Raw genomic sequence first — 23,242 nt, 5'->3', positions numbered from 1 at the left:
TGAATACGCTCATGATCTGCTATGTTTCTTATATAACACCTAAGGGACAACTTGATGCAGATAGAAGTTTATGTTGTTTCCTTTGGGAATGACATAACCATATTTTTATAATGTTTTAATTGTTGGACATCTTGATGAGTTTGATCTGCGCAAAGATTCTCCAACAATGATGCTTTCTAGTTTCGTTGTTTCTGTCCGATATCAGGAACCAATAATCTCTTCCCACACCCATGGCCATAACTGACCCTATTAGTAAAACTCAATCCATGTTTGTGCAGTGAATCAATGATTGAGTCCTTGAATCCCCTACCCCCATTTATTCCCTCCTGAATGAAAATCAGATTCAATCAATTCATCAGGATGTAGGCGAAGATCCAATCATGACTAACCTGATGGACAGTCTGGAATCCAATCAGGCTTCGCTTTCTGATTGGTTATTAGTAGTTGGAAATGGGGAAGACGTGACTAGAAAGGCCTATAAAAGCCTCAGGCATCAAAGAAGAGATGCAGAAACTTCTTCCTCTGGAGTCACTGTCTGGGTTCTCTACCCGGTCTTAGGACTGAGCACCCTGCCAACCACATCAGAGCTGGTAAGTTATAGACCTCAGTTAAGGACACTCTCCTCTTAGGTATGGTCAGCTGGTCTTGAATTGTGCCACGTAGCTCAGGATGGCAGGGAGAGTGGTTTCTTTAGTTATTTCTTTTCCGATGAACGAATTTAATGCTTTGGTTTTGCCTCTCAGTGTAGTTTTGCCTCACTCTCAACATTTTGATTTGTCCTTTGGTTTATATCATTTTTAATTATCTTAACCAAGAAGATTTTCCTTTTAATGAAAACATCTAACTGTTTAGAATTTTATTTCTTGACATTTAAAATATTTAGTCTGTACACAAAAGAGCGTTCATTTTAGGCGTATGTCCTTCATCTTTTCCAGCCCAAGTTAACAGTGGGAATTGTGGATGGAGGCTGTGTTGGGCCACATAATGCTCTTATTCCCATAGTTTTAGGGACCTAAGCGATTTTATAAAAGTTTTCACCAAAAAGATTGGGGTCAGCCTTCAGGCTCATGATACCCACTTCCCAGTGCAATACAATTGAGCAAAGTGGTGAATGGAAATGAATGGGCAAGTCGTTGGTTTTCTACCTCCTTGGAAGGAGGCTTGCTCTGGTTCCTGTAGAGGCAGCATTATGGATTTGTGCCCACAGAGACTAGAGTAGAATTCTGCTAAACAGAGGCTCTTCCACTACTGTGGGAGCAGTGATTTGGCTATGAGTTTGTTCCTCTGCAGGGTGAGAAGACAGATTAAGGGGTGCTCATGTTTGGCTTGAGAAGGATGACTTATTCCCTGCAAATATTCACAGGATTCCTTTTGGAGCAGAGTCAGCATGAGTGTCTGGAACCCACTCAGACTCCTCGGCCTGGCGGGAATGAGCCTGCTGAGGGATGAGACCTCGGTCATCTCCATTTTGGAGTATCTGCCCACCGAGCTCTTCCCACCACTGTTCATTTTGGCCTTCTATGGGAGACACAGTGAGGCCCTGAAGGCCATGGTGCAAGCCTGGCCCTTTGTCCGCCTGCCTCTGGGGGGTCTGATGCAGACGCCTCACCGGGGGACCTTACGAGCAGTGTTGGATGGTGTTGATGTCCTAGTTGCCCAGCAGGGTCACCCCAGGTGAGTCTGATCCAAGCATCCTGGTAGAGTCCTAGACATCCTTGAGAGGCAGCTGGTGTCACAAGAGCGGATGGCCCAGAGGCTTCTGATGCCAGGTGAAGAGGCTCAGAGGCCTTGGCCATCGCTGACTTCCAGAAATGTAGGAGTGCCTAAGATGAAAGGGCACCTGAAGGAACACGTCCCCACATCTTTCTAGTGATGCTTAAGGTACTAGAAGTGGAGAACCAGGAAGGATGGAAGGGGAAACAAGATGGAGGAAGGTGAGGCGGAGAGGGAAGAAGAGGGCAAGGCAGCAGGTGATGTCAGGGATGAGAAGTAAAAGCTCAGGTGGGAAATGAATGCTGCCTAAATGCTGAGACTGTGGTTTCATTATGTGTGGCTCTTAAACCCTCTCTGCCAATCTGCTGTTTCCCCACAGGAGGTGCAAACTGCGGGTGCTGGATTTAAGGCATACTGGACAAGACTTCTGGAGAAAGTGGTGTGGAGATGGGGCCCATGGGTACTCAAGCACTCTGATGGCACCAGTGGCTGAGGACAGGTCAAGGGCAGAGCAGTCCTTGGCTCCCGTGGTGGTGTTCATAGAACTTCACCTCAAAGAAAGGACCATGGATAGATTCCTCACCTACCTCATCAGGTGGGTGGAGGAGAGGAAAGCTTCCGTACACCTGTGCTGTAAGAAATTGAAGATACTTTCAATGCCCATGGAAAATATTATGAAGGTCCTGAGTAGGGTGCAACTGGACTGTATCCAGGAGGTGCAAGTGAACTGCACCTGGCATCTGTCCACCCTGGCCACGTTTGCTCCTCTCCTGGGCCAGATGAATAAAGTGCAGAGATTCCTTCTCTCCCACATCCACGTCTCTGCACTTGAGGAGCAGGAACAGCAGCACGTTGTCCAAATTACCTCTCAGTTCCTCAGGCTGCACCACCTCCGGGATCTCTGCATGGAATCTCCCTCCTTCCTTGAAGGCTGTCTGGATGAGATGCTCAGGTGAGTGTGCACCACTGACCAGGTAATGATGAACACAGCACTAGAATGTGAAACACACTGTCTGCTTTGCTGCTCTATCCTGAAGTGTGGTATCACATAACCATACAAATCAAGGTAGGGACCCAAACTGGGATAGGGGCTCTGGAAAGGGACACCATGCTAGGAAGCTATGGACTAGGGGTTAGGATCTAGTGGGTGTGAGTATGTGATTTCTTCTTTAGGAAGAGATATCTTTGTTTAGATGACTTAGGAAAATAGGGGGCCTTAAAGAATGAAAACTCCATCAGGCCTGAACATTTCTAAATGGAAGCTCTGTGCTCACCAGTGTTGTGACCACATTGAGCCTGTCTCAGAGTCCCTGTCTGTAAAAGGTTGTTTTTTGCTCCAGATAAGGTACTTAATATATGGGAAATGCGTGATTCTGGAGATGCTGGTAATAGAGCAGGAGCCAAAGGGATAATAAAAACTGGAAGATGGTTTGCAGGTGATTCAGGGATGTAACTAAGACCCTGTAGACCGGCAACCCCAGCTGATGTTGTGAGATCTTGCCCATGTTGGTCCACTATGCATGTTACCCAGAAGCCTCACCTGGCCTGAGTTATGGGTGCCTGTGGCCCAAGCATGGGCTGAAGGAAGCCTGAGTAGGAAGAATTTTAGGGATGTCACTTACTATTAAAATTCAGTGATGCCCACTCTTGATTGACACATGGTGTCAGGCTCTCCGCTGAGCATGTTCTAGTGCATTCCATTATCTTCATTCATCCTCAAAAGAAAGTGGAGTATGTTGTACACTTTTAGCAGATGAGGAAAGAGAGCTTTCAAGTTCTGTGGACTTGATCCAGTCACACAAAGAAGGTGAAAGAACTCAGGATAAAATGAGACTGGGCATTCTGGGTATTGATCGTTATCAGATGATCAGATTAAACTTGGGGCTGGGCAAATCAGTTGTCTCCCTACTTGAGGTCAACTTCCACCTCGGTTTCCAAGACCTAATTGCTCTGTTTCTCCCCAGGTGTCTGACAACCCCCTTGGACAACCTTGCAATAACTCACTGCCTCCTTTCGGATTCAGACTTGAGCCATCTGTCCCAGTGTCCGAACATCAGTCAGCTAAAGGGCCTGGATCTGAGTGGCATCACCCTGACCTACTCTAGTCCTGAGCTCCTCCCGGTTCTGTTGGAGAAAGTTGCAGCCACCCTCCAGGAACTGTATTTAGAGCAATGTGGGATCATGGACTCTCACCTCGAGACCATCCTGCAGCCCCTGAGCCACTGCTCCCAGCTCATGTTCTTTAGCCTGCGGGGAAACCTCATCTCCATGGCCGTCATGGAGAAGCTGCTGCGACACACCTCCGGGCTGCCCAGTTTAAGTCAAGAGCTGTATCCTGTCCCTCAGGAGAGTTACAGCTCTCAGCGAATCCTCCAACCTGGGAGACTTGCACAGTGTCGGGCTGAACTGTTTGAGATTCTGAGAGTCTTAGGACGTCCCAGGATCATTTGGATTAGTTCCAGCCCCTGTCTGCACTGTGGAGATAACACATTCTCTCATCCCCAGCCCATCATATACCGCTGAAATACCCCTAACTACTTGGGTGCATCTGTCAAAAGCTTTCTTCTGAGCACTTGGAAATTGAAATCTAGGACATAGTTGAATCGTAAAGGGAAAACAGACCCAGGGTTTCAGATATCTGCTCAATGTAAATGTGAAAAGAAAAAGTGATTAAGCGAGGGTGCAGGAATGCAGAGGGAAAAGTTAACTCTGACAGGTAATAGGCCTTTAGGGGACATGTGTCCTATAGAGTCAGAAATATGAATCTAAGTTTCTTTAGGTGGATTCGGGCTTGAGACACGTATGTTGGAGCTCTCCCTGGGTGGATTTTGTAAAGAAATGGTCAGAAATAAAGAGACCCTCAGTGTAAACTGACTGCTGCCCTCCATGACGTATTATTCAGCTTTCTCAGTTTATAACTCAGCAAAATCCTGGGTACTGATGGAAAAAAAAAAAAAAGGCACTGAGTTGTCTGTGATCTGAAATGTTACCATTCAAGCAAGTTCTTTATTCTGTCTGGGGCATCTCTTTCTTCCATCCTTATTTCTGTGGCTGCTCAGTAGGTTAATACACACAAAGGCGAACATACTCAGTGGTCAATGAGCCACTGGAATGAGAGTTCTTGGCAGGGCCCTCACTGCTCATCCAGACCATGACCCTGGATATGAGCAGCCCTCATGGTTCTCCTTGTGGGTCCATATGTCTCAGCCAGGGCAGGAAGGGCGTGGGGAGGGCATAAGAGAGATCGGAGTCATCTCTGGTGATAGACATTCTGAGCCTCAGGTCTCCTAGGCCACCTGTTGGTAGATCAGACCAGAGGATAAAAATTAGTTTGGTAAGCAGGACTCTACAGTTCAGTATTAAAAAAATAAATTAGGGCTTCCCTGATGGCGCAGTGGTTGAGAATCTGCCTGCTAATGCAGGGGACACGGGTTCGAGCCCTGGTCTGGGAGGATCCCACATGCCACGGAGCAACTAGGTCCGTGAGCCACAACTACTGAGCCTGCGCGTCTGGAACCTGTGCTCCGCAACGAGAGAGACCGCGATAGTGAGAGGCCCGCGCACCACGATGAAGAGTGGCCCCCGCTTGCCACAACTAGAGAAAGCCCTCGCACGGAAACGAAGACGCAACACAGCAAAAATAAATAAATAAATTAATAAACTCCTACCCCCAACATCTAAAAAAATAATAATAAATTAATTAATTAATTTTTTTAAAAACACAAAAAACAAACCAAAACCCTGCTGCTATGTAAATGTCAGCTGACTAAATCATTGTGCTGTGATCTATCTATTAAAGATACGTGTCATTTTAAAATTATAAAAAATATTTAGTACTTTTAAAGAATAGATGTGGATTTAAAAAAATGTTTTATTTGGTTTGGAGCCTCAAAACAAATAGGATTTTAAAACCGATTTTAAAAATCAATGAACACGGATTATTTTTCTCCCTTAAAAATATTTAGAATAATCAAATTTTAGAGCTGGAAGGATTACAGTTATAGTTTTTAAAGTAGACTTTATTTTTCAGAGCAGTTTTAGATTCATAGTAAAGCTGAGCAGGAAGTACCGAGAGTTCCCATCTAACTGCTGCCCCTATACGTGCATAGCCACTCTATTGGTGTCTCCACCACAGGAATACATTTGTTACAATTCTCGAACATACACTGAGGCATCATTATCACCCAAATTTCATAGTTTACACTGAGGTTCACTCTTGGAGTTGTATATTCTATGAGTTTTGGCAAATATTTAGTTGTGTCCTATAGAGTAGTTTTACTGCCCTAAAAATCCTCTTTACTCTGCTATTTATCTTTCCATTCCTGCAACCCTGGCAACCACTGATCTTTTTGCTTTCCCCAGAGCTTTGCTTTTTCTAAAATATTATATAAATGGAATCATCTGGTATGTAGCCTTTTCGGATTGGCTTCTCAGTTAGTAATAAGCATGTAAGTTTCCTCCATGTCTTTTCATGTTTTGATAATATTCCATCGTCTGAATATATCAGAGTTTATTTATTCATTCATCTACTGAAGGACATCTTGGTTGCTTCCTTGGTTTGCTGCTATAAGCATCTGTGTGCACATTTGATATGGATGTAAGTTTTCAACACATTTGGGTAGATACCAAGGAGTGAGATTGCTGGATCATATAAAAAAGGTGTGCATTGGGCTTCCCTTGTGGCGCAGTGGTTGAGAGTCTGCCTGCCAATGCAGCGGACACGGGTTCGTGCCCCGGTCCGGGAAGATCCCACATGCCATGGAGTGGCTAGGCCCATGAGCCATGGCCGCTGAGCCTGCGCGTCCGGAGCCTGTGCTCCGCAACGGGAGAGGCCACAACAGTGAGAGGCCCGTGTACCACAGAAAAATAAATAAATTAAATAAATAAATACATAAATAAATAAAAAAGGTGTGCATTGCAATTATTTTTCTCCTTTGACAATTTTACCTGTTAGAGATTGTCTCATAAAGGGCAGGGACTGTGTCTCTATCACCCTGTGATCCCACAACTGAAAAAAAAGCCTGGTGTGGCAGTAAATGCTTCTTACTGGGGGTGCATGGACATCATTAACATCAGTTTGTACCCAAATGTTATTTTGCACTGCAGTGCAAATTTGGGGGAAATCAACATTAGCTGTCTACCAATTACATAAATTAATTGGATATGGAAGCAACAGACCTTGTGGTCAATACATTTGTACGTGTGAATTGAACATGGAAGTGTAACTAAGCAGGACACTGTGAGGCCGTCCCAGGGCAGATCTCCCCATGTTCTCCTCCTGCCTCTCGTTTGTAGAAAACACTTAGCTTCCTAGGCCTTCCCTGAATTCCAAAGAAAAACTTAATCAGAAAATAAGAGACAACGGGGAAACAGTGAAGCAAGACAAATAATAGTAGTTTAGACATTAATCAAATTCAAGGACCTTTAAAACCTCTTGATGTGGAGTCAAGATGGCAGAATAGGAGGATGTGGAGTTCGCCTCTCCCCACAAGTACATCAAGACTACATCTACGAATGGAACGGTTCTCACAGAGCACTGCTGAACACTAGCAGAGGACCTTGGACACCTACAAGGACAAGAAAAATACCCAGGCAACCAGGTAAGATGAAAAAAGGGAAAAAAAAGAAAAGAGAAAATGGGATGGGACCTGCACCTTTGGGGGGGAACCTAAAGGAGACGAGAGGTTCCTACACCCAGGGAAGCCCCCTCACTGACGGGGAGATCAGCTGGGACAGAAGGGAAGATTTGGGGGCTTAGAGGACAGCGCAGCAACCGGTCTGTGGCAGGCAGGACAGAGTAAGACCTACACTGAAAGTCCATGCCACAGCCCTGCACACCCCAGCCTGAGATGTGTGTCTGCTATTGTGGATGGAGGCTGGGTTCTGGAACGTGGGGTTTGGAGAGCAAACACAGTGAGGGGACTGCTGTTGGTTGCAAAGAGACAGCCTGAAGGCACAGGAGTAAGGAGCTCCGCAGCCAGGAATGTTCGTGGAAGAAGCCTGGACCACCATAAAAGCAGGGTGCCACTACTGAGTTGCACACAAGGGGCGGGCCCTCCATGGGAGCCCTCTTCCCCACATGCTGACCCCTGCCTTCATGGGCACAAGGAGCAGCTCCCACCTGAGCAGGCTCACACTCCCCACCTGCTGCCGCCTGCAATGTACACCTGGGTGGGCACATGTGCTCTGGGGCAGCATCTGGAGCAGATGCTGGTGAGAGGCTGACAAGCAGAGGTGGGGTTGAAACCACAGCTGAGCTCCAGGGACTGTGCAACTAAGGAAGAAGAGCTGAAATCTGTCTGTGCAACTGTAGGAACCACGGATTTACACACCCACGGCCGGCTTTGTAAACTCAGCGTGTGCAGAACATCTGAACAAACGAGTGCTCCTGCAGCTGAGACTGGTCTAGCTTTAGCAGCTGTGGTCTTTGTGGACATGTACACATGGGGATTGGTTCAGGCCAGAATCTGAGCTGCCATCATAGCTCCCACAGCAGGTCCAGGTGCATGATTACTGCAGTCCTGGGACCTGACTTTGGTGGATCTGCACTGGTAGCCTGGTGAAAACAACACGTGACAGACATCAGGACCAATTGCCGGCATACCCACAGTTAGGTGGGGCTGAGAGCTGTTCCAAAAGCAGTGTAATGTGTTGGCCAGCACAATGGGTGAAAAGTGACAACAGAGTACCCTCACAGGTGAACACCTCCAGAGGAGGAAAACTCCGTGGCTTCTCTCCCAGTGGGAGTGCTCCAATCCCACCTACCTCACATCACAGATGAGAAACATAGCTCAGAAACAGATTTGGGGGCCTCTACTCCAACAACTATGGAGCAAGCCCTGCCCCTGACAGGGTAGTGACAACCACAGAGTAAAAAGGAGGCCCCTTTCAATATCCAGTGCAGGCTCAGGTCACCACAACATCAGTCACACCTCCTATCAATGGGATAATAGCCAGCATACACTGAGGAAAGAGGAGGCAGATATACATATTAAAAACAGCCCTCACCCCCCAAAATATTAAAACCACGCTGGCTACACAGGGACATTCCCACCTACAAAAATGCCCTCCAAGACAGTCTGGGGGTCAGGAATTGAAAGGAAGAACCCCCAGAGCATTTGGCTTTAAAGGCCAGTGGGGCCTGAGTGCAATAGCTCCACAGGGCTGGGAGAAGCTGAGTCTCCACTCCTGTAGGGTGCACACAAGAACTCACAGGCACCGTGACCCAGCACAAAGCAATACTTCCATAGGAACCAGGGTAGACCTAACTAGGTGTCCTGGAGGGTCTCCTAGGTTGGTGGGGGGTGGCTGTAACTCACTGTGGGGGCAAGGACACAGGCCCCAGAGGCCCCAGGGAATATTGATCAGTGTGAACTCTCCCAGAGGTCCCCGTTTTGGCACCAAGACTTGGTCCCACCCAATAGCCTACAGGCTCCAGAGCTGGAACCCCTCAGGCCAAACAACCAGCAAGACAGGGACACAGCCCCACCCATCAGCAAACAGGCTGCATAAAGTCGTACTGTCCTCACAACTACCTCAAAACACACTCCTTGACACAGCCTGCCCACCGGAGGGACAAGACCCAGTTCCACCCACCAGAGGGCAAGCACCAGTCCTCCCTCACTGAGAAGTCTGCATAAGCCCACGGACCAGCCTCACCCACCAGGGGGCAGACACCAGAAGCAAGAGGATCTACAGTCCTGCAGCCTGCAGAAAGGAAACCATGAACACAGAAAGCTAGACAAAACATGAGAAACAGAGAAACATGTTGCAAATGAAGGAACAAAATAAAAACCCACAAGAAGAACTAAATGAAGAGGAGATAAGCAATCTACCTGAAAAAGAATTCAGAATAATAATAGTAAAGATGAACCAAAATCTTGATGAAAGAATGGAGGCACAGTTCGAAAAGAAATGTTTAACAAGGACCTAGAAGAACTAAAGAACAGACAGTGATAAACAACACAATAACTGAAAATAAAAATACACTAGAAGGGATCAATAGCAGAATAACTGAGGCAGAAGAACGGATAAGTGAGCTGGAAGATAGAATGGTGAAAATAACTGCCAGGGAGCAGAATTCAAAAAAAAAAAAGAATGAAAAGAAATGGGGAGTCAGAGACCTCTGGAACAGCATTAAACACACCAACGTTCAAATAATAGGTGTCACAGAAGAAGAGGAGAAAGAGAAAGCGTCTGAGAAAATATTTAAAAAGATTAGAGTCAAAAACTTCCCTAACATGGGAAAGGAAATAGTCAATCCAGAAAGTACAGAGAGTCCCATACAGAATAAACACAAGGAGAAACAGGTTGAGACACATGTTATTCAAACTGACAAAAATTAAATACAGAGAAAAATATTAAAAGAATCAAGGGATGGGGCTTCCCTGGTGGTGCAGTGGTTGAGAGTCTACCTGACGATGCAGGGGACACGGGTCTGTGCCCTGGTCCGGGAAGATCCCACATGCCATGGAGCGGCTGGGCCCGTGAGCCATGGCCGCTGAGCCTGCGCGTCCGGAGCCTGTGCTCCGCAACGGGAGAGGCCACAACAGTGATAGGCCCGTGTACTGCAAAAAAAAAAGGAAGCAAGGGAAAAGCAACAAATAACAAAGGGAATCCCCGTAAGGTTATCAGCTGATTTTTCAACAGAAACTCTGTAGGCAAGAAGGGAGTGGTAAGATATATTTAAAGAAATGAAAGGGAAAAACCTACAACCAAGATTACTCTACCCAGCAAGGATCTCATTCAGATTCCATGGAGAAATCAAAAGCTTTACAGACAAGCAAAAGATAAGAGAATTCAGCACCACAAAACCACCTTTACAACAAATGCTAAAGGAAAGTTTCTAGGCAGGAAACACAAGAGAAGAAAAAAAAGACCTACAAAAACAAACTCAAAACAGTTAAGAAAAGGTAATAGGAACATACATATCAATAATTACCTTAAATGTAAATGGATTAAATGCTCCAACCAGAAGACACAGACTGGCTGAATGGATACAAAAACAGGACCTATATATATGCTGTCTACGAGAGACCCACTTCAGACCTAGGGATACATACAGACTGAAAGTGAGGTGATGGTAAAGATACTCGGTGCAAATGGAAATCAAAAGAAAGCTGGAGTAGCAATACTCATATCAGACAAAATAGACTTAAAAATAAAGACTGTTACAAGAGACAAGACAAGAAGGAAACAACACAATGATCAAGGGATCCATCCAAGAAGAAGATATAACAATTGTAAATACTTATGCATCCAACAGAGGAGCACCTCATTACATAAGGCAAATGCTAACAGCCATAAAAAGGGAAACTCACAGTAACACAATAACACTGGTGGATTTTAACACCCCACTTACACCAATGGACAGATCATCCAGACAGAAAATAAATAAGGAAACGCAAGGCTTAAATGACACATTAGACCAGATAGATTTAATTGATATTTATAGAACATTCCATCAGAAAACAGCAGAATACACTTTCTTCTCAAGTGCACACGGAACATTCTCCAGGATAGATCACATCTTGGGTCACAAATCAAGCCTCGGTAAATTTAAGAAAATTGAACTCATATCAAGCATCTTTTCTGATCACAACACTATGAGATTAGAAATCAATTACAGGAAAAAAAAACTGTAAAAAACACAAACACATGGAGGCTAAACAACATGCTGCTAAATAACTAAGAGCTCACTGAAGAAATAAAAAAAATACCGCAATGACAATGAAAACATAACCTAAAACCTATGGGATGCAGCAAAAGCAGTTCTAAGAGGGAAGTTTATAGCAATACACTCCTACCTTAAGAAGCAAGAAACATCTCAAATGAACAACCTAACCTTACACCTAAAGCAACTAGAGAAAGAAGAACAAACAAAACCCAAAGTTAGTAGAAGGAAAGAAATCATAAAGATCAGAGCAGAAATAAATGAAATAGAAACAAAGAAAACAATAGCAAAGATCAATCAAATTCAAAGCTGGTTCTTTGAGAAGATAAACAAAACTCATAAACCTTTAGCCAGACTCATCAAGAAAAAAAGGAAGAGGACTCAAATCAATAAAATTAGAAATGGAAAAGGAGAAATTGCAACTGACACCACAGAAATACAAAGGATCATAAGAGACTACTACAAGCAACTATATGCTAACAAAATGGACAATCTGGAAGAAATGGACAAATTCTTAGAAAGGTACAACCTTCCAAGACTGAACCAGGAATAAATAGAAAATATGAACAGATCAATCACGAGTAATGAAATTGAAACTGTGATTAAAAAGCTTCCAACAGGGAGGGTGGGAGGGAGCGAGACGCAAGAGGGAAGAGCTATGGGAACATATGTATATGTATAACTGATTCACTTTGTTATAAAGCAGAAACTAACACACCATTGTAAAGCAATTATAGTCCAATAAAGATGTTAAAAAATGGTTAGCACCATTTTTAAAGTAAATATTTGTTCAATACAAAAAATAAATAAATAAGAGCATACAAATAATAATAATAAAAAGCTTCCAACAAACAAAACTCCAGGACCATATGGCTTCACAGGCGAGTTCTATCAAACATTTAGAGAAGAGTTAACACTTATCCTTCTGAAACTATTCCACAAAGCTGCAGAGGAAGAAACACTCCCAAGTTCATTCTACAATGCACCATCATCCTGATACCAAAACCGGTGATAGCACGAAAAGAAGAAAATTACAGATGAACATCACTGTTGAACATAAACGCAGAAATCCTCAACAAAATAGAATCCTAGCAAACAGAATCCAACAACACATTAAAAGCATCATACACCATGATCAAGTGGGATTTATCCCAGGGATGCAAGGATTCTTCAGTATATGCAAATCAATCAATGTGATATACCATATTAACAAATTAAAGAATTAAAACCATACGATCATCTCAATAGATGCAGAAAAATCTTTTGATAAAATTCAACACCCATTTATGGTAAAAACTCTCCAGAAAATGGGCATAGAGGGAAACTACCTCAACATAATAAAGGCCATATGCGAGAAACCCACAGCAAACATCATTCTCAATGCTGAAAAACTGAAAGCATTTCCTCTAAGATCAGGAACAAGACAAGGATGTCCACTCTCACCACTATTATTCAACATAGTTTTGGAAGTGTTAGCCACGGCAATCAGAGAAGAAAAGGAAATAAAAGGAATACAAATTGGAAAAGAAGAAGTAAAACTGTCACTGTTTGCAGGTGACATGATACTATACATAGAGAATCCTAAAGATGCCACCAGAAAACTACTAGAACTAATCAATGAATTTGGTAAGGTTGCAGGATACAAAATTAATGCACAGAGATCTGTTGCATTCCTATACACTAACAACAAAATATCAGAAAGAGAAATTAAGGAAACAATCCCATTTACCATCACAACAAAAATAATAAAATACCTAGGAATAAATCTACTTAAGGAGGCAAAAGACCTGTACTCAGAAAACTATAAGATACTGATGAAAGAAATCAAGCAGATAGAGAGATATACCATGTTCTTGGATTGGAAGAATCCATATTGTGAAAACGACTATACTACACAAAGGAACCTACAGATTTAATGCAATCCCTATCAAATTACCAATGACATTTTTCACAGATTTAGAACAAAATATCTTACAATTTGTATAGAAACTCAAAAGACCCCGAATCACCAAAGCAGCCCTGAGAAAGAAAAACGGAGCTGGAGGAAACAGGCTCCCTGACTTCAGACTATACACAAAGGTACAGTAATCAAGACAGTATGGTACTGGCACAAAATCAGAAATATAGAACCATGGAACAAGATAGAAAGTCCTGAGATAAACCCATGTGCCAATGGTCACCTAAGCTATGACAAAGGAGGCAAGAGTATATCGACACAATGGAGAGAAGACAGTCTCTTCAGTAAGTGGTGCTGGGAAAACTGGACAGCTCCATGTAAAAGAATGAAATTAGAACATTCCCTAATACCATACACAAAAATAAATTCAGAATGGATTAAAGAACTAAATGTAAGGCTGGATACTATAAAGCTCTTAGAGGAAAACAGGTAGAACACCCTCTGACATAAATAACAGCAAGATCTTTTTGATGCACCTCATGAAGTAATGAAAATAAGAGCAAAAATAAAGAAATGAGACCTAATTAAACTTAAAAGCTTTTGCACGGCAAAGGAAACCATAAACAAAATGAAAAGACAACCCACAGAATAGGAGAAAATATTTGCAAATGAAGAAACCAATAAGGGATTAATCTCCAAAATATACAAAGAGCTCATGCAGCTCAATATCAAAAAAACAAATCACTGAATCAAAAAATGCACAGAAGACCTAAATAGACATTTCTCCAAAGAAGACATACAGATGGCCAAGAAGCACACGAAAAGCTGCTCAACATCACTAATTATTAGAGAAATGCAAATCAAAACTACAATGAGGTATCACCTCACACCAGTCAGAATGGCCATCATCAAAAAAATCTACAAACGATAAATGCTGGAGGGGATGTGGAAAAAAGGGAGCCCTCTTACACTGTTGGTGGGAATGTAAATTGGCATAGCCACTATGGAGAACAGCATAAAAGTTTCTTAAAAACTCAAAATAGAGCTACCATATGATCCAGCAAGCCCACTCCTGGGCATATATCTGCAGAAAACCATAATTTGAAAAGATACATGTACCCCAGTGTTCATTGCAACACTATTTACAATAGCCAGGACCTGGAGGCAACCTAAATGTCCATTGATAAAGGAATGGATAAAGAAGATGTGGTACATATATACAGTGGAATATTACTCAGCCATAAAAAAGAATGAAATAATGTCATTTGCAGCAACATGGATAGACCTAGAGATTGTCATACTGAGTGAAGTAAGTCAGACAGAGAAAGACCAATATCATATGATATCACTTATATGTGGAATCTAAAAAAAATGGTACAAATGAACTTACTTTAAAAACAGAAATAGAGTTATAGATGTAGAAAACAAACTTATGGTTGCCAAGGAGGAAAGGGATAGGGAGGGATAAATTAGAAGTTTGGGATTGACATATACACACTACTATATATAAAAAAGATAACTAATAAGAACCTACTGTATAACACAGGGAACTCTACTCAATACTCTGTAATGACCTATATGGGAAAAGAATCTGAAAAAGAATGGACATATGTATATGTATATGTATAACTGAATCACTTTGCTGTACACCTGAAACTAACACAACATTGTAAATCAACTCTACTCCAATAAAAATTTAAAAAAAGAGAAAAAACTCCACAAGGAGATATCACCTCGGAACATTTAGTATGGCTGTTATAAAGACAAGAGATAACAAGTGTTGATGAGGACGTGGAGAAAAGGGAGCCCTTGAAACTGTTGCTGGGAATGTAAGTTGATGCAGCCACTGTGGAAAACAGTACGGAGGTTCCTCAAAAAATTAAATATACAACTACCGTATAATCCAGCTATTCCACTTCTGGGTATATATATGAGTGAAATGAAATCGGTATCTCAAAAAAAATCTGCAGCCACAGTTTCACTGAAGCATTGTTTACAGTAGCAAGACATGTAAACAATCTAAGGGTCCATCAATGGATGATGGAGAAAATATGAATGTATATATTTATATATATATATGAATATTATTCAGCCATAAATCCATAAAAAAGAAAGAAGTCCTGCCACTTTCGGTAACATGGATGGACCATGACGGCATTGTGCTAAGTGAAATAAGTAAAGAAAGACCTATGGGGAAAGACATAAAGTGGTTAAAAGGTGCAAACTTCCAGTCACAAAATAAATAAGTCAAGGGGATGGAATGTGTCTGTCATAGCACAGTGACAAAAGTTAAAAACATTGTGTGTTGTGTATGAAAATTGCTAAGAGAGTAGATCTTTAAAATTCTCATCATGAGAAAAAAACATATTTATGTGATGTGATGTATGATAACTAAACTTCTTGTGGTGATCATTTCACAATGTATACATGTCACATCGTTATGTTGTACACTGGAAAAGGAATACAATGTTATAGGTCAATTATACCTCAATAAAACTGGAAAAATTCTTCTAGGAAAATATGCCAAAAGAAAAATGAAAAAAAAATAAGGAGACAGGGCTTTTACAGTGAAAAAGAAAAAAAACCACAAATATTTGCATGTCTGACTGGCTTAGCTGTGTGAACTATGATAGCCAGCGGAGAAGCAGTAGAGAGAGTGTGGCTGTACCACCCTGTGCTCACCCTCACCACACAGACCATAACTCGCATGTTTGGATGGTGTGTGCAGGATTAAATAACAGTATAAGGGGGAAAGAAACTTCACTTTTCTCACCAGTAGGGAAAAACCACTGCTTTCATTATTGGTAAATTTTCTTCCTAGAGCCACTGTTCTCAAATTTTCAGTCTCAAGATGCCTTTATATTTTAAAAATATATCGATGATCCTAAAGAGCTTTTGAGTATCTGGGTTATATTTATCAATATTTGTCATCTAGTTACAATGGGAAAATATTTAAAACTCATTTATCAATTCAATTATGCATAACAATACCAACCTGTGACATAAATAACACATTTTTACCATAAGTTGTTATGTTTTCCAAAACTATAAATAAAAAATTTTTTTAAAGTAATGTGAAGTGTCTTATTTAAAAAATATAAACTCTTTATTGGGACATAATTTACTACTATGCAGTTCATCTTTTTTGGTAATTTAATTTTTATTTTATATTGGAGTATGGTTGATTTACAATGTTGTGCTAGTTTCAGGTGTACAGCAAAGTGATTCAGTTACACATATACATACATCCATTCTTCTTCAGATTCTTTTCCCATATAGGTTATGAAAGAATATTGAGTAGAGTTCTCCTCCACACTGGACCTTGGCTGACCCTTGCCTGACTTCCAGGTGCAAGTATCCCAGGAGGACTTGGAGGGAAGGAAACCTGCCGTGAACTCAAGGGAGGGGGAAGCGCCAGGGAGACAACCTCTCCCACACTCCCCCACCCACTGCCAAATGCCTCTGGTCCCCTTATGGGCTTTGCACCCAGGTGGGTGCTGGGGTCCTCTCCTGCACAGGGACAGGTGCAGCTGTCCTGCAGCTGAGACTTCTCTAGAGGAGGGACACAGGAATATGTGAGGAACCCAGAGCCAGCTGTTCCCTGACTCTGCACCTGATAGAGGGAAAGGGCTCACCTGCACCGCAGGCCCCGGTGTGGGTCCTGGTCTCAGCGTCTCATCCTCTCCCTTCCCGAGATCCAGAGTCCAGTGGGTGTGGCCTCAAACCTTACCCCGATCCCCTGGGTTCCCAGCCCAAGGAGAACAAACTCCTCCCAGCTCCCTGGTCAATCTGGTCCTTGATCCCCATGGTCCTGAGTTTCCGCCGGGAAACAGAAACCAGCTTTGATCAGGTACACAATATTAATACTGTTAGGAATATTTCCCATCTGCTGTTCCAGGGACTTGCTGATCCAGGACCTTTCTCCTTCAAATGGAGCCAACCTGCACTGGTGAGGTGCCTCATGTGGATAAAATGCAGGTAAATCCAGACCCTTCTCCCTCCATTTTCCCATGTGTGACCTTGAACCAGTCAAGGGATCCCCTCTCTCCATGGTCTCTGTTCCTCTCAGGCTCACAGCCGGTATCTCCCAGAGATGCAGGAAAGAGGAAAGTGTGTGAAGAAAAGAATGAAGAAGCTCCAGACGAGGTGACACTGGTCAGAAAGTTCACACTCACAGAACTCTGGGGGAATTTCATGACATTGGAAGTCCAAAGGATCAAATGTGGGAGGCTGATACCAACTTAGTAAGGAGGATGACAATTTACAAAGCATAGAGAAGATGCAGATGTCCTGTCATCAGTTATGAGAAGGAGGCAGCCACTGCTCATACTACTCCTGATGAGTTTCTCACAAGGAAATAAAACACTTTAATTCTCAACATCTTAAATTACAGTGTGCTAAGTCAATGGTAGTTGACTAGTTTTTATTTATCTGTATATTTATAATCACAGCAAAAGAGTTCTTAATTTTTTTTTGTTTTTTTTTGCGGTACGCGGGCCTCTCACTGTTGTGGCCTCTCCCGTTGCGCAGCACAGGCTCTGGACGCGCAGGCTCAGCGGCCATGGCTCACGGGCCCAGCCGCACCGCGGCATGTGGATCTTCCCGGACCGGGGCGCGAACCCGTGTCCCCTGCATCGGCAGGTGGATTCTCAACCACTGCACCACCAGGGAAGCCCAAGTGTTCTTAACTTTTTTAAAGGTCAGGGGATAATCATAATTTTTTCTTCTGATTATTAAGATTGTGTTGTAGTTTCAGTTTGCACATTCATTTTTATTATTGTTGGGGAAGAATAATTCCTCTAACCTTCTACTTTCTTCAACTCATCTAATAATCAAGTTGACATAAGACAGATTAACACAAGAGAAAAAGAAGTTTAATTGGGAAAGTTCAGGAGTCCCACAAGCACAGTGAGACCCCAGGAGAAGCCAAGCAATGGAGGCTTATGTGTGATCTCATGACACAGAATGCGAGAGGGGCCCCAGGCTTCAAAGGGGAGAGGGTGATTCACAGAAGAGCAGGTGTTTGGTAATTAGATGTTTGTCCAGCCATACAGGTACCTCATTCAGTTAAAGTTATCTCTTGATAATAACTCTCTCTCTCTGGCCAGGCCCCCTTTCTAAATTCTTTTAGGTAGTGCAGAGAGAGGGAAAAGGTTTTCTTTGTTTCAATTGGCTGTGTCTTGATCGCCTATAGCTCCAAAAATATGCATAACAACGTGGCACATTTTGGGGGTGGCGTTTTTAATCCCTTCACCCTCCTGCACTACTGTGGTCTAGGTACAGCTCTGCTTGTATTAAATTTATGTTTTCAGGTTATGTGTTTTTTGCCTACCTCAATAGAATGTAAGGTCTGTACATGTGACCTAACATAAGAGTGGGTCACATTCATTGGATGCTTCCCCGACATCCAGAGTAGCAGCTGGCACACTCTAGATACTAAGTAAATACATTTTTCTAATTGAGTAATGATTGACAAATACAATCGTAGATATTTAAATTGCACAATGATGATGATGTGATATATTGCACATATACATTGTGAAAAGGTTACCAAGATCAGGATAATTAAGACATCCATCACCTAATAGTTAACTCTTTTTGTGTGTGGAGTGAGAATGCTTAAGGTCTACTCTCAGCAATTTCAAGTATACAATATTATATTAACTATAGTCACTGTGTGTGTCTTAGATTTTTGAAGAGATAACTGAACACCCATGTTTATTGCAGCATTATTCATAATAGCCACAACATGGAAACACCTAAATGTCCTTTGATGGATGAATGAATAAAGAAAAGGCGGTATATGTACATAATGGTATATTATTCAGCCATAAAAAGAAGGAAATCCTGCCAAAAGACTACGATTATATGGAATCTTTATATGTAGAATCAAAAAAGAAAAGAACAATTTCACAGAAATAGAATAGGATGGTGGTTGCCAGGCCCTCGGCCAGGGGGAATGGGGAGAAGGGTAACAATTTTCAGTTATATGAAGAATAAGTAAGTACATTTAAATGGATCAAGTAGAAAGCAGTGAGGAGGCAGTATTGGGTATTAGGGGGTGTCATGTGTGCTAGATACTTCCTAGTGAAAGTGCCCACAGGGTCCCCACCTCGATGGGTTCCTGCTGTCCTCAACCCAGTCATTAGAGGAGTTTTCCCACACACGGGAGGCCAGTGACCCTGAGGCCATTGCAGGTCGTCCCTGCGCTCCTCCTTCATTTGTGCTGGGCAAGCAATGGATCCTGGTTTGACTTTTATTTCCCATGACCTTTCTATGGGTCAAAGTAGACAATCTGGTGTCACTTGGATGACAAAGACAGTGTCAGACTTCCTTTCTCATTTCCTCCTGAAAAGCACAATTCTCAAAGTATGGACGCTGTGTTGTGTGACGACACTAAATGGCAAAATTTCCAAAGAGCATCCCTTTCCTTGGCCTAAATACCAAGACGGGGACCCTCCACTTCCCACCTAACTTGCTCGTCATCTTTACATCAAGAATGGTTGCTATTTACCCGCTCTCTCCAGACTGCCCATTGGACAGACCCTGTGACTTTGGGCTGGGGGTAGGGGTAGCCACTGGAGCCTAAGGCAGGTCAGGCCAAGCAAATCCAGTCTCTTGGGAACTCCCAGTCCCAAGCACTGGCCCTCAGTGCTCCCAGTGGCCTCAGACACAAGTCCCCAGTCTTGAAGGGACACAGCCCTGTGAGTGCTGAGGGCATGGTCTCCTGCTCAGCTGCCATTTCTCTTTTCCCTCCCTCATTCTGGGCCCTACAGCAGGTCCTCTGGAAATTCTCTGCCCTCTCCCTCTTCCTTCCTTCAGTCCCTATGGTCCAATCCCTCCTGGAGAGGGTCCCAGACATCCTCCCCACCCACCATGTCTCTACAAACCTGTCCCTCGGGATTAATTGCCTGGACCCAGGGTGATGTTCTCATCAAACCTTTATTGATGAGGAAGAAAGAGCAACAGCTCCTTGTTTATAGCAAGATATTAGTGGATCTAGAGTGGAACCAGAGCCTGTTGAGAACTAGAGGGGGCAAGGAAGGCCAACACAGAGACCTGAACTTTTAAAAAGGCACAGGGGACAAGACATCTCAGGGCAAGAAGGGATCTGAGTTGGGAGAGAAAAAAGACTTACTGGGCTTGAGGAGAACTTTGTCAGCTCAAGGGCTGGAACAAGAGAGCCACGGAGGGGAGAGCCTCTGCAGGGGACTGGTCCCCAGGGCCTCCCATCAGCTGTCATCTCTAGGAAGACCAGAAGAGTCAAGATCCTCCTCTGTAACCTGGGGGGGGTCTCCCCCCAGCATTCCTGGGTGCCTCAATGGATCCAGAGGGGAACTCTATGCCTTGGGGTTAGTCATAAACTCCAAAATAACTCAGAGGAATTAAAGCAGAATTCCTGGATTTCTGCTGATCCCAGCGGAAGGGTGTCCCAGCATTGTAGCCAGCCTCCAGTTTCTAGAAGAGGTGATGTTGGTGGGCTGCAGAAAGAGAGGACTGCCGAGTTGCTTCATCCTGGAAAGGGAACTGGATGCACAGAAACATTCTAAACCCCTGAACAAAGACCCTGGAGCAATGTTTTGGAATCTCACTTGAGATCCTGTGACTGGAAAAGCAGGACAGGACGTGCCCCTGATGGGTTCAGAGGGCTGCTCTGACCTGGGCTGCAAATGAGGTCATGAAGACAGGGTAGAAATGCGAAATCCAGGCTCCTCACCTGACCCTGGGAGTCCTGCTGGGCCCAGAATTGGGCGGGAAGGACGGCACCTCTATGCACCTGTGCTCCCTCCTCCTCGATGCTCAGTGTGTCCCCTGAGCAAACAGGCTCTGAGTGGAGGTGGACAGAGGAGGTTACACTCTACCCAGGGGGAAGGGAGAGGTCTGGGCTTTTTTCTAGAACATTCCAACACTTTGACCCCTCATAGCTCCTTGGATCTCACAGAAGCTATGATCCTATAGAGACATCCCCGGCTTGGACTCTGCTATTTGCCCATTTACACTGACATAACCTAAAGTCCGTCAGTCAGTCCTTCCTACCACTTAGGTTGTCTGACAACTCGGGGGGCCTTCTGAACCCCTCACATGAGGGAATCTACCAATTATTCAGTGGATGGAAGTGGGCAGGTTTCTATCCCAAGCCCAGACCCAGGTCCATCAGGCTAAAAATGGAGAAAGAGCAGTGAACCTTTCATTTCCTGTGAAGGTTAATCGAGGTAGTGGATAAACAGTGCTGACATCATTGCTCACCACGTTGTGTTCAATAAACAGAGAGGTTTACGATTCTCATTGTTACTAATCTCGCTCTATTGCAGCTTATTAATAAAAGGGTTTGGTGGCCTGGGAGTTAAAATACCTATCGAGTGCAATCCAGTTTAACCTAATTTTATGCACAAGGCATTTATACCCATAGCAGGAATGTGGTGAAAGGAATCTTCCGGAAAGATACCAAGGTGGCGAACACTCTTCAAAACTCTTAGCCTTCTTTGGCAGTTTTATAATTGAATTACTTGGACATCGCAGTGAATGGAGGAAAGGAAGGCAAGAAGAACTCTTAGGGGTGGAGGGAGGGTCACACTTTCTTTGCATCCTGAAACTGCAAAACAATCTCCATGTGATGAAACCCGAGGTGGGAGTCATCCCTGACTGTGGCAGATCCTTAAACACCAAATATAGCTTCTGAACTTTGTAGGGAAAGGTGTTGGTATTTGTGAAGAGTGCTTAATATGAGAAGAGCAGAATTTTATTTCTGTGCCTAATGGTGTCACTTTGATCAGAACTTGTGTTGAATTTTCTTAATTTTGAGGAAATAGTAATTATCAACATATACTCGGACAGGAGCCAGTGGGGTGGTGGTTCAGCTGCCAGAGGTCCTGGACAAAGGCTGTGGTTAATTGCCATTGGGGAGCGTCCTCTGTGGGAAGAACCTAAAAGAAAATGTTTACTGGTAGCAGCCACCACGATGAGGACAGGGTTTGGTGCACCTTATCCACGTTCATGTCTCCCCTTGTATCCAAGCTCCCGAACAGCCCACAGTGCCCATCCTCAGGGGTCTCAGTCTTGGAAATGTCTGACTTCCCAGGGCTCCCAGCCTCTGCCTCTGCTCACATTCTCATATTTAATCTTTTCATGCCAGTTTGCTGTGCTGAGCCCATCTTTCTGTAAGGAAACACCCCAAACATGACACTGTTTCCCTTTTTAATTGCTAAACTCCACCAAGAGAAAAGTCATTTAGTCTCCCTCTTCCCCAAGAGAAAAAAAAATATTTCACACTGTTTGGGTCATTCAAAGGGTGCCTTTAAGAATGGCCTACTCCACACTGCTCAGTCCCCACCCTTCCTCCTTATTGTGATTTTGACCTGACTTCTTTCAGAGGAGCCCTGACTTTAGCCTGGGGGATCGTGAACATCTCCAATTGCATTTCCCTTGCTCCCTGAATAGGTTCATGATTTGTTATGTTTCTGATGTAAAATCTAAGTGACAACTTGATACAGACAGGAGTTTATGTTGTTTCCTTTGGGAATGACCCCAATGTGTTTTTGAAGTCGCTTTAATTGTGGGACATTTTGATCAAGTTGATCTGACCAAAGATTCCCCAACAATGATGCTTTCAAGTTTTGTTTTATCTTTTCAATGTCAGGAACCAATTATCTCTTCCCTGTCACACACCCTTGGCTATAACTGACCCTATTAGTAAAACTCAATCAGTGTTTGTGCAGTGAATCAATGATTGACTCCTCCAATCCCCTCCCCCCATTTATTCCCTCCTGAATGAATACCAGATTCAATCAATTCACCTGGTTATAGGCAAAGATCCAATCAGGATTAACCTGATGGACAGTCTGGAATCCAACCAGGCATCGCATTCTGATTGGATGGCAGTAGTTGCAAAGGGGGAAGATGTGATTAAAAAGGCCTATAAAAGCCTCAGGCACCAAAGAAGATATGCAGAAACTTCTTTC

General features: G+C 43.4%; 1 protein-coding gene across 1 annotated transcript; it reads left to right on the top strand.

Moving 5' to 3' along the window:
* The first annotated feature begins 1,367 nt into the window (after nucleotides 1-1,367).
* LOC111171263 (melanoma antigen preferentially expressed in tumors-like) lies at nucleotides 1,368-4,236 on the top strand. The gene is made up of 3 exons (XM_089900961.1): nucleotides 1,368-1,674; nucleotides 2,096-2,665; nucleotides 3,678-4,236. Exons 1-3 carry the CDS (start codon nucleotides 1,388-1,390, stop codon nucleotides 4,234-4,236), a joined length of 1,416 nt encoding a protein of 471 aa, XP_089757087.1. The 5' UTR covers nucleotides 1,368-1,387.
* Nucleotides 4,237-23,242: the final 19,006 nt, after the last annotated feature.

This window comes from Delphinapterus leucas, chromosome 1, assembly GCF_059928025.1.
Source record: "Delphinapterus leucas isolate spDelLeu-1000000601 "Yukka" chromosome 1, BTC_Dleu_Yukka2, whole genome shotgun sequence".
Lineage (NCBI taxonomy): Eukaryota > Metazoa > Chordata > Mammalia > Artiodactyla > Monodontidae > Delphinapterus > Delphinapterus leucas.
This window is presented reverse-complemented; position numbering and strand designations above follow the sequence as displayed.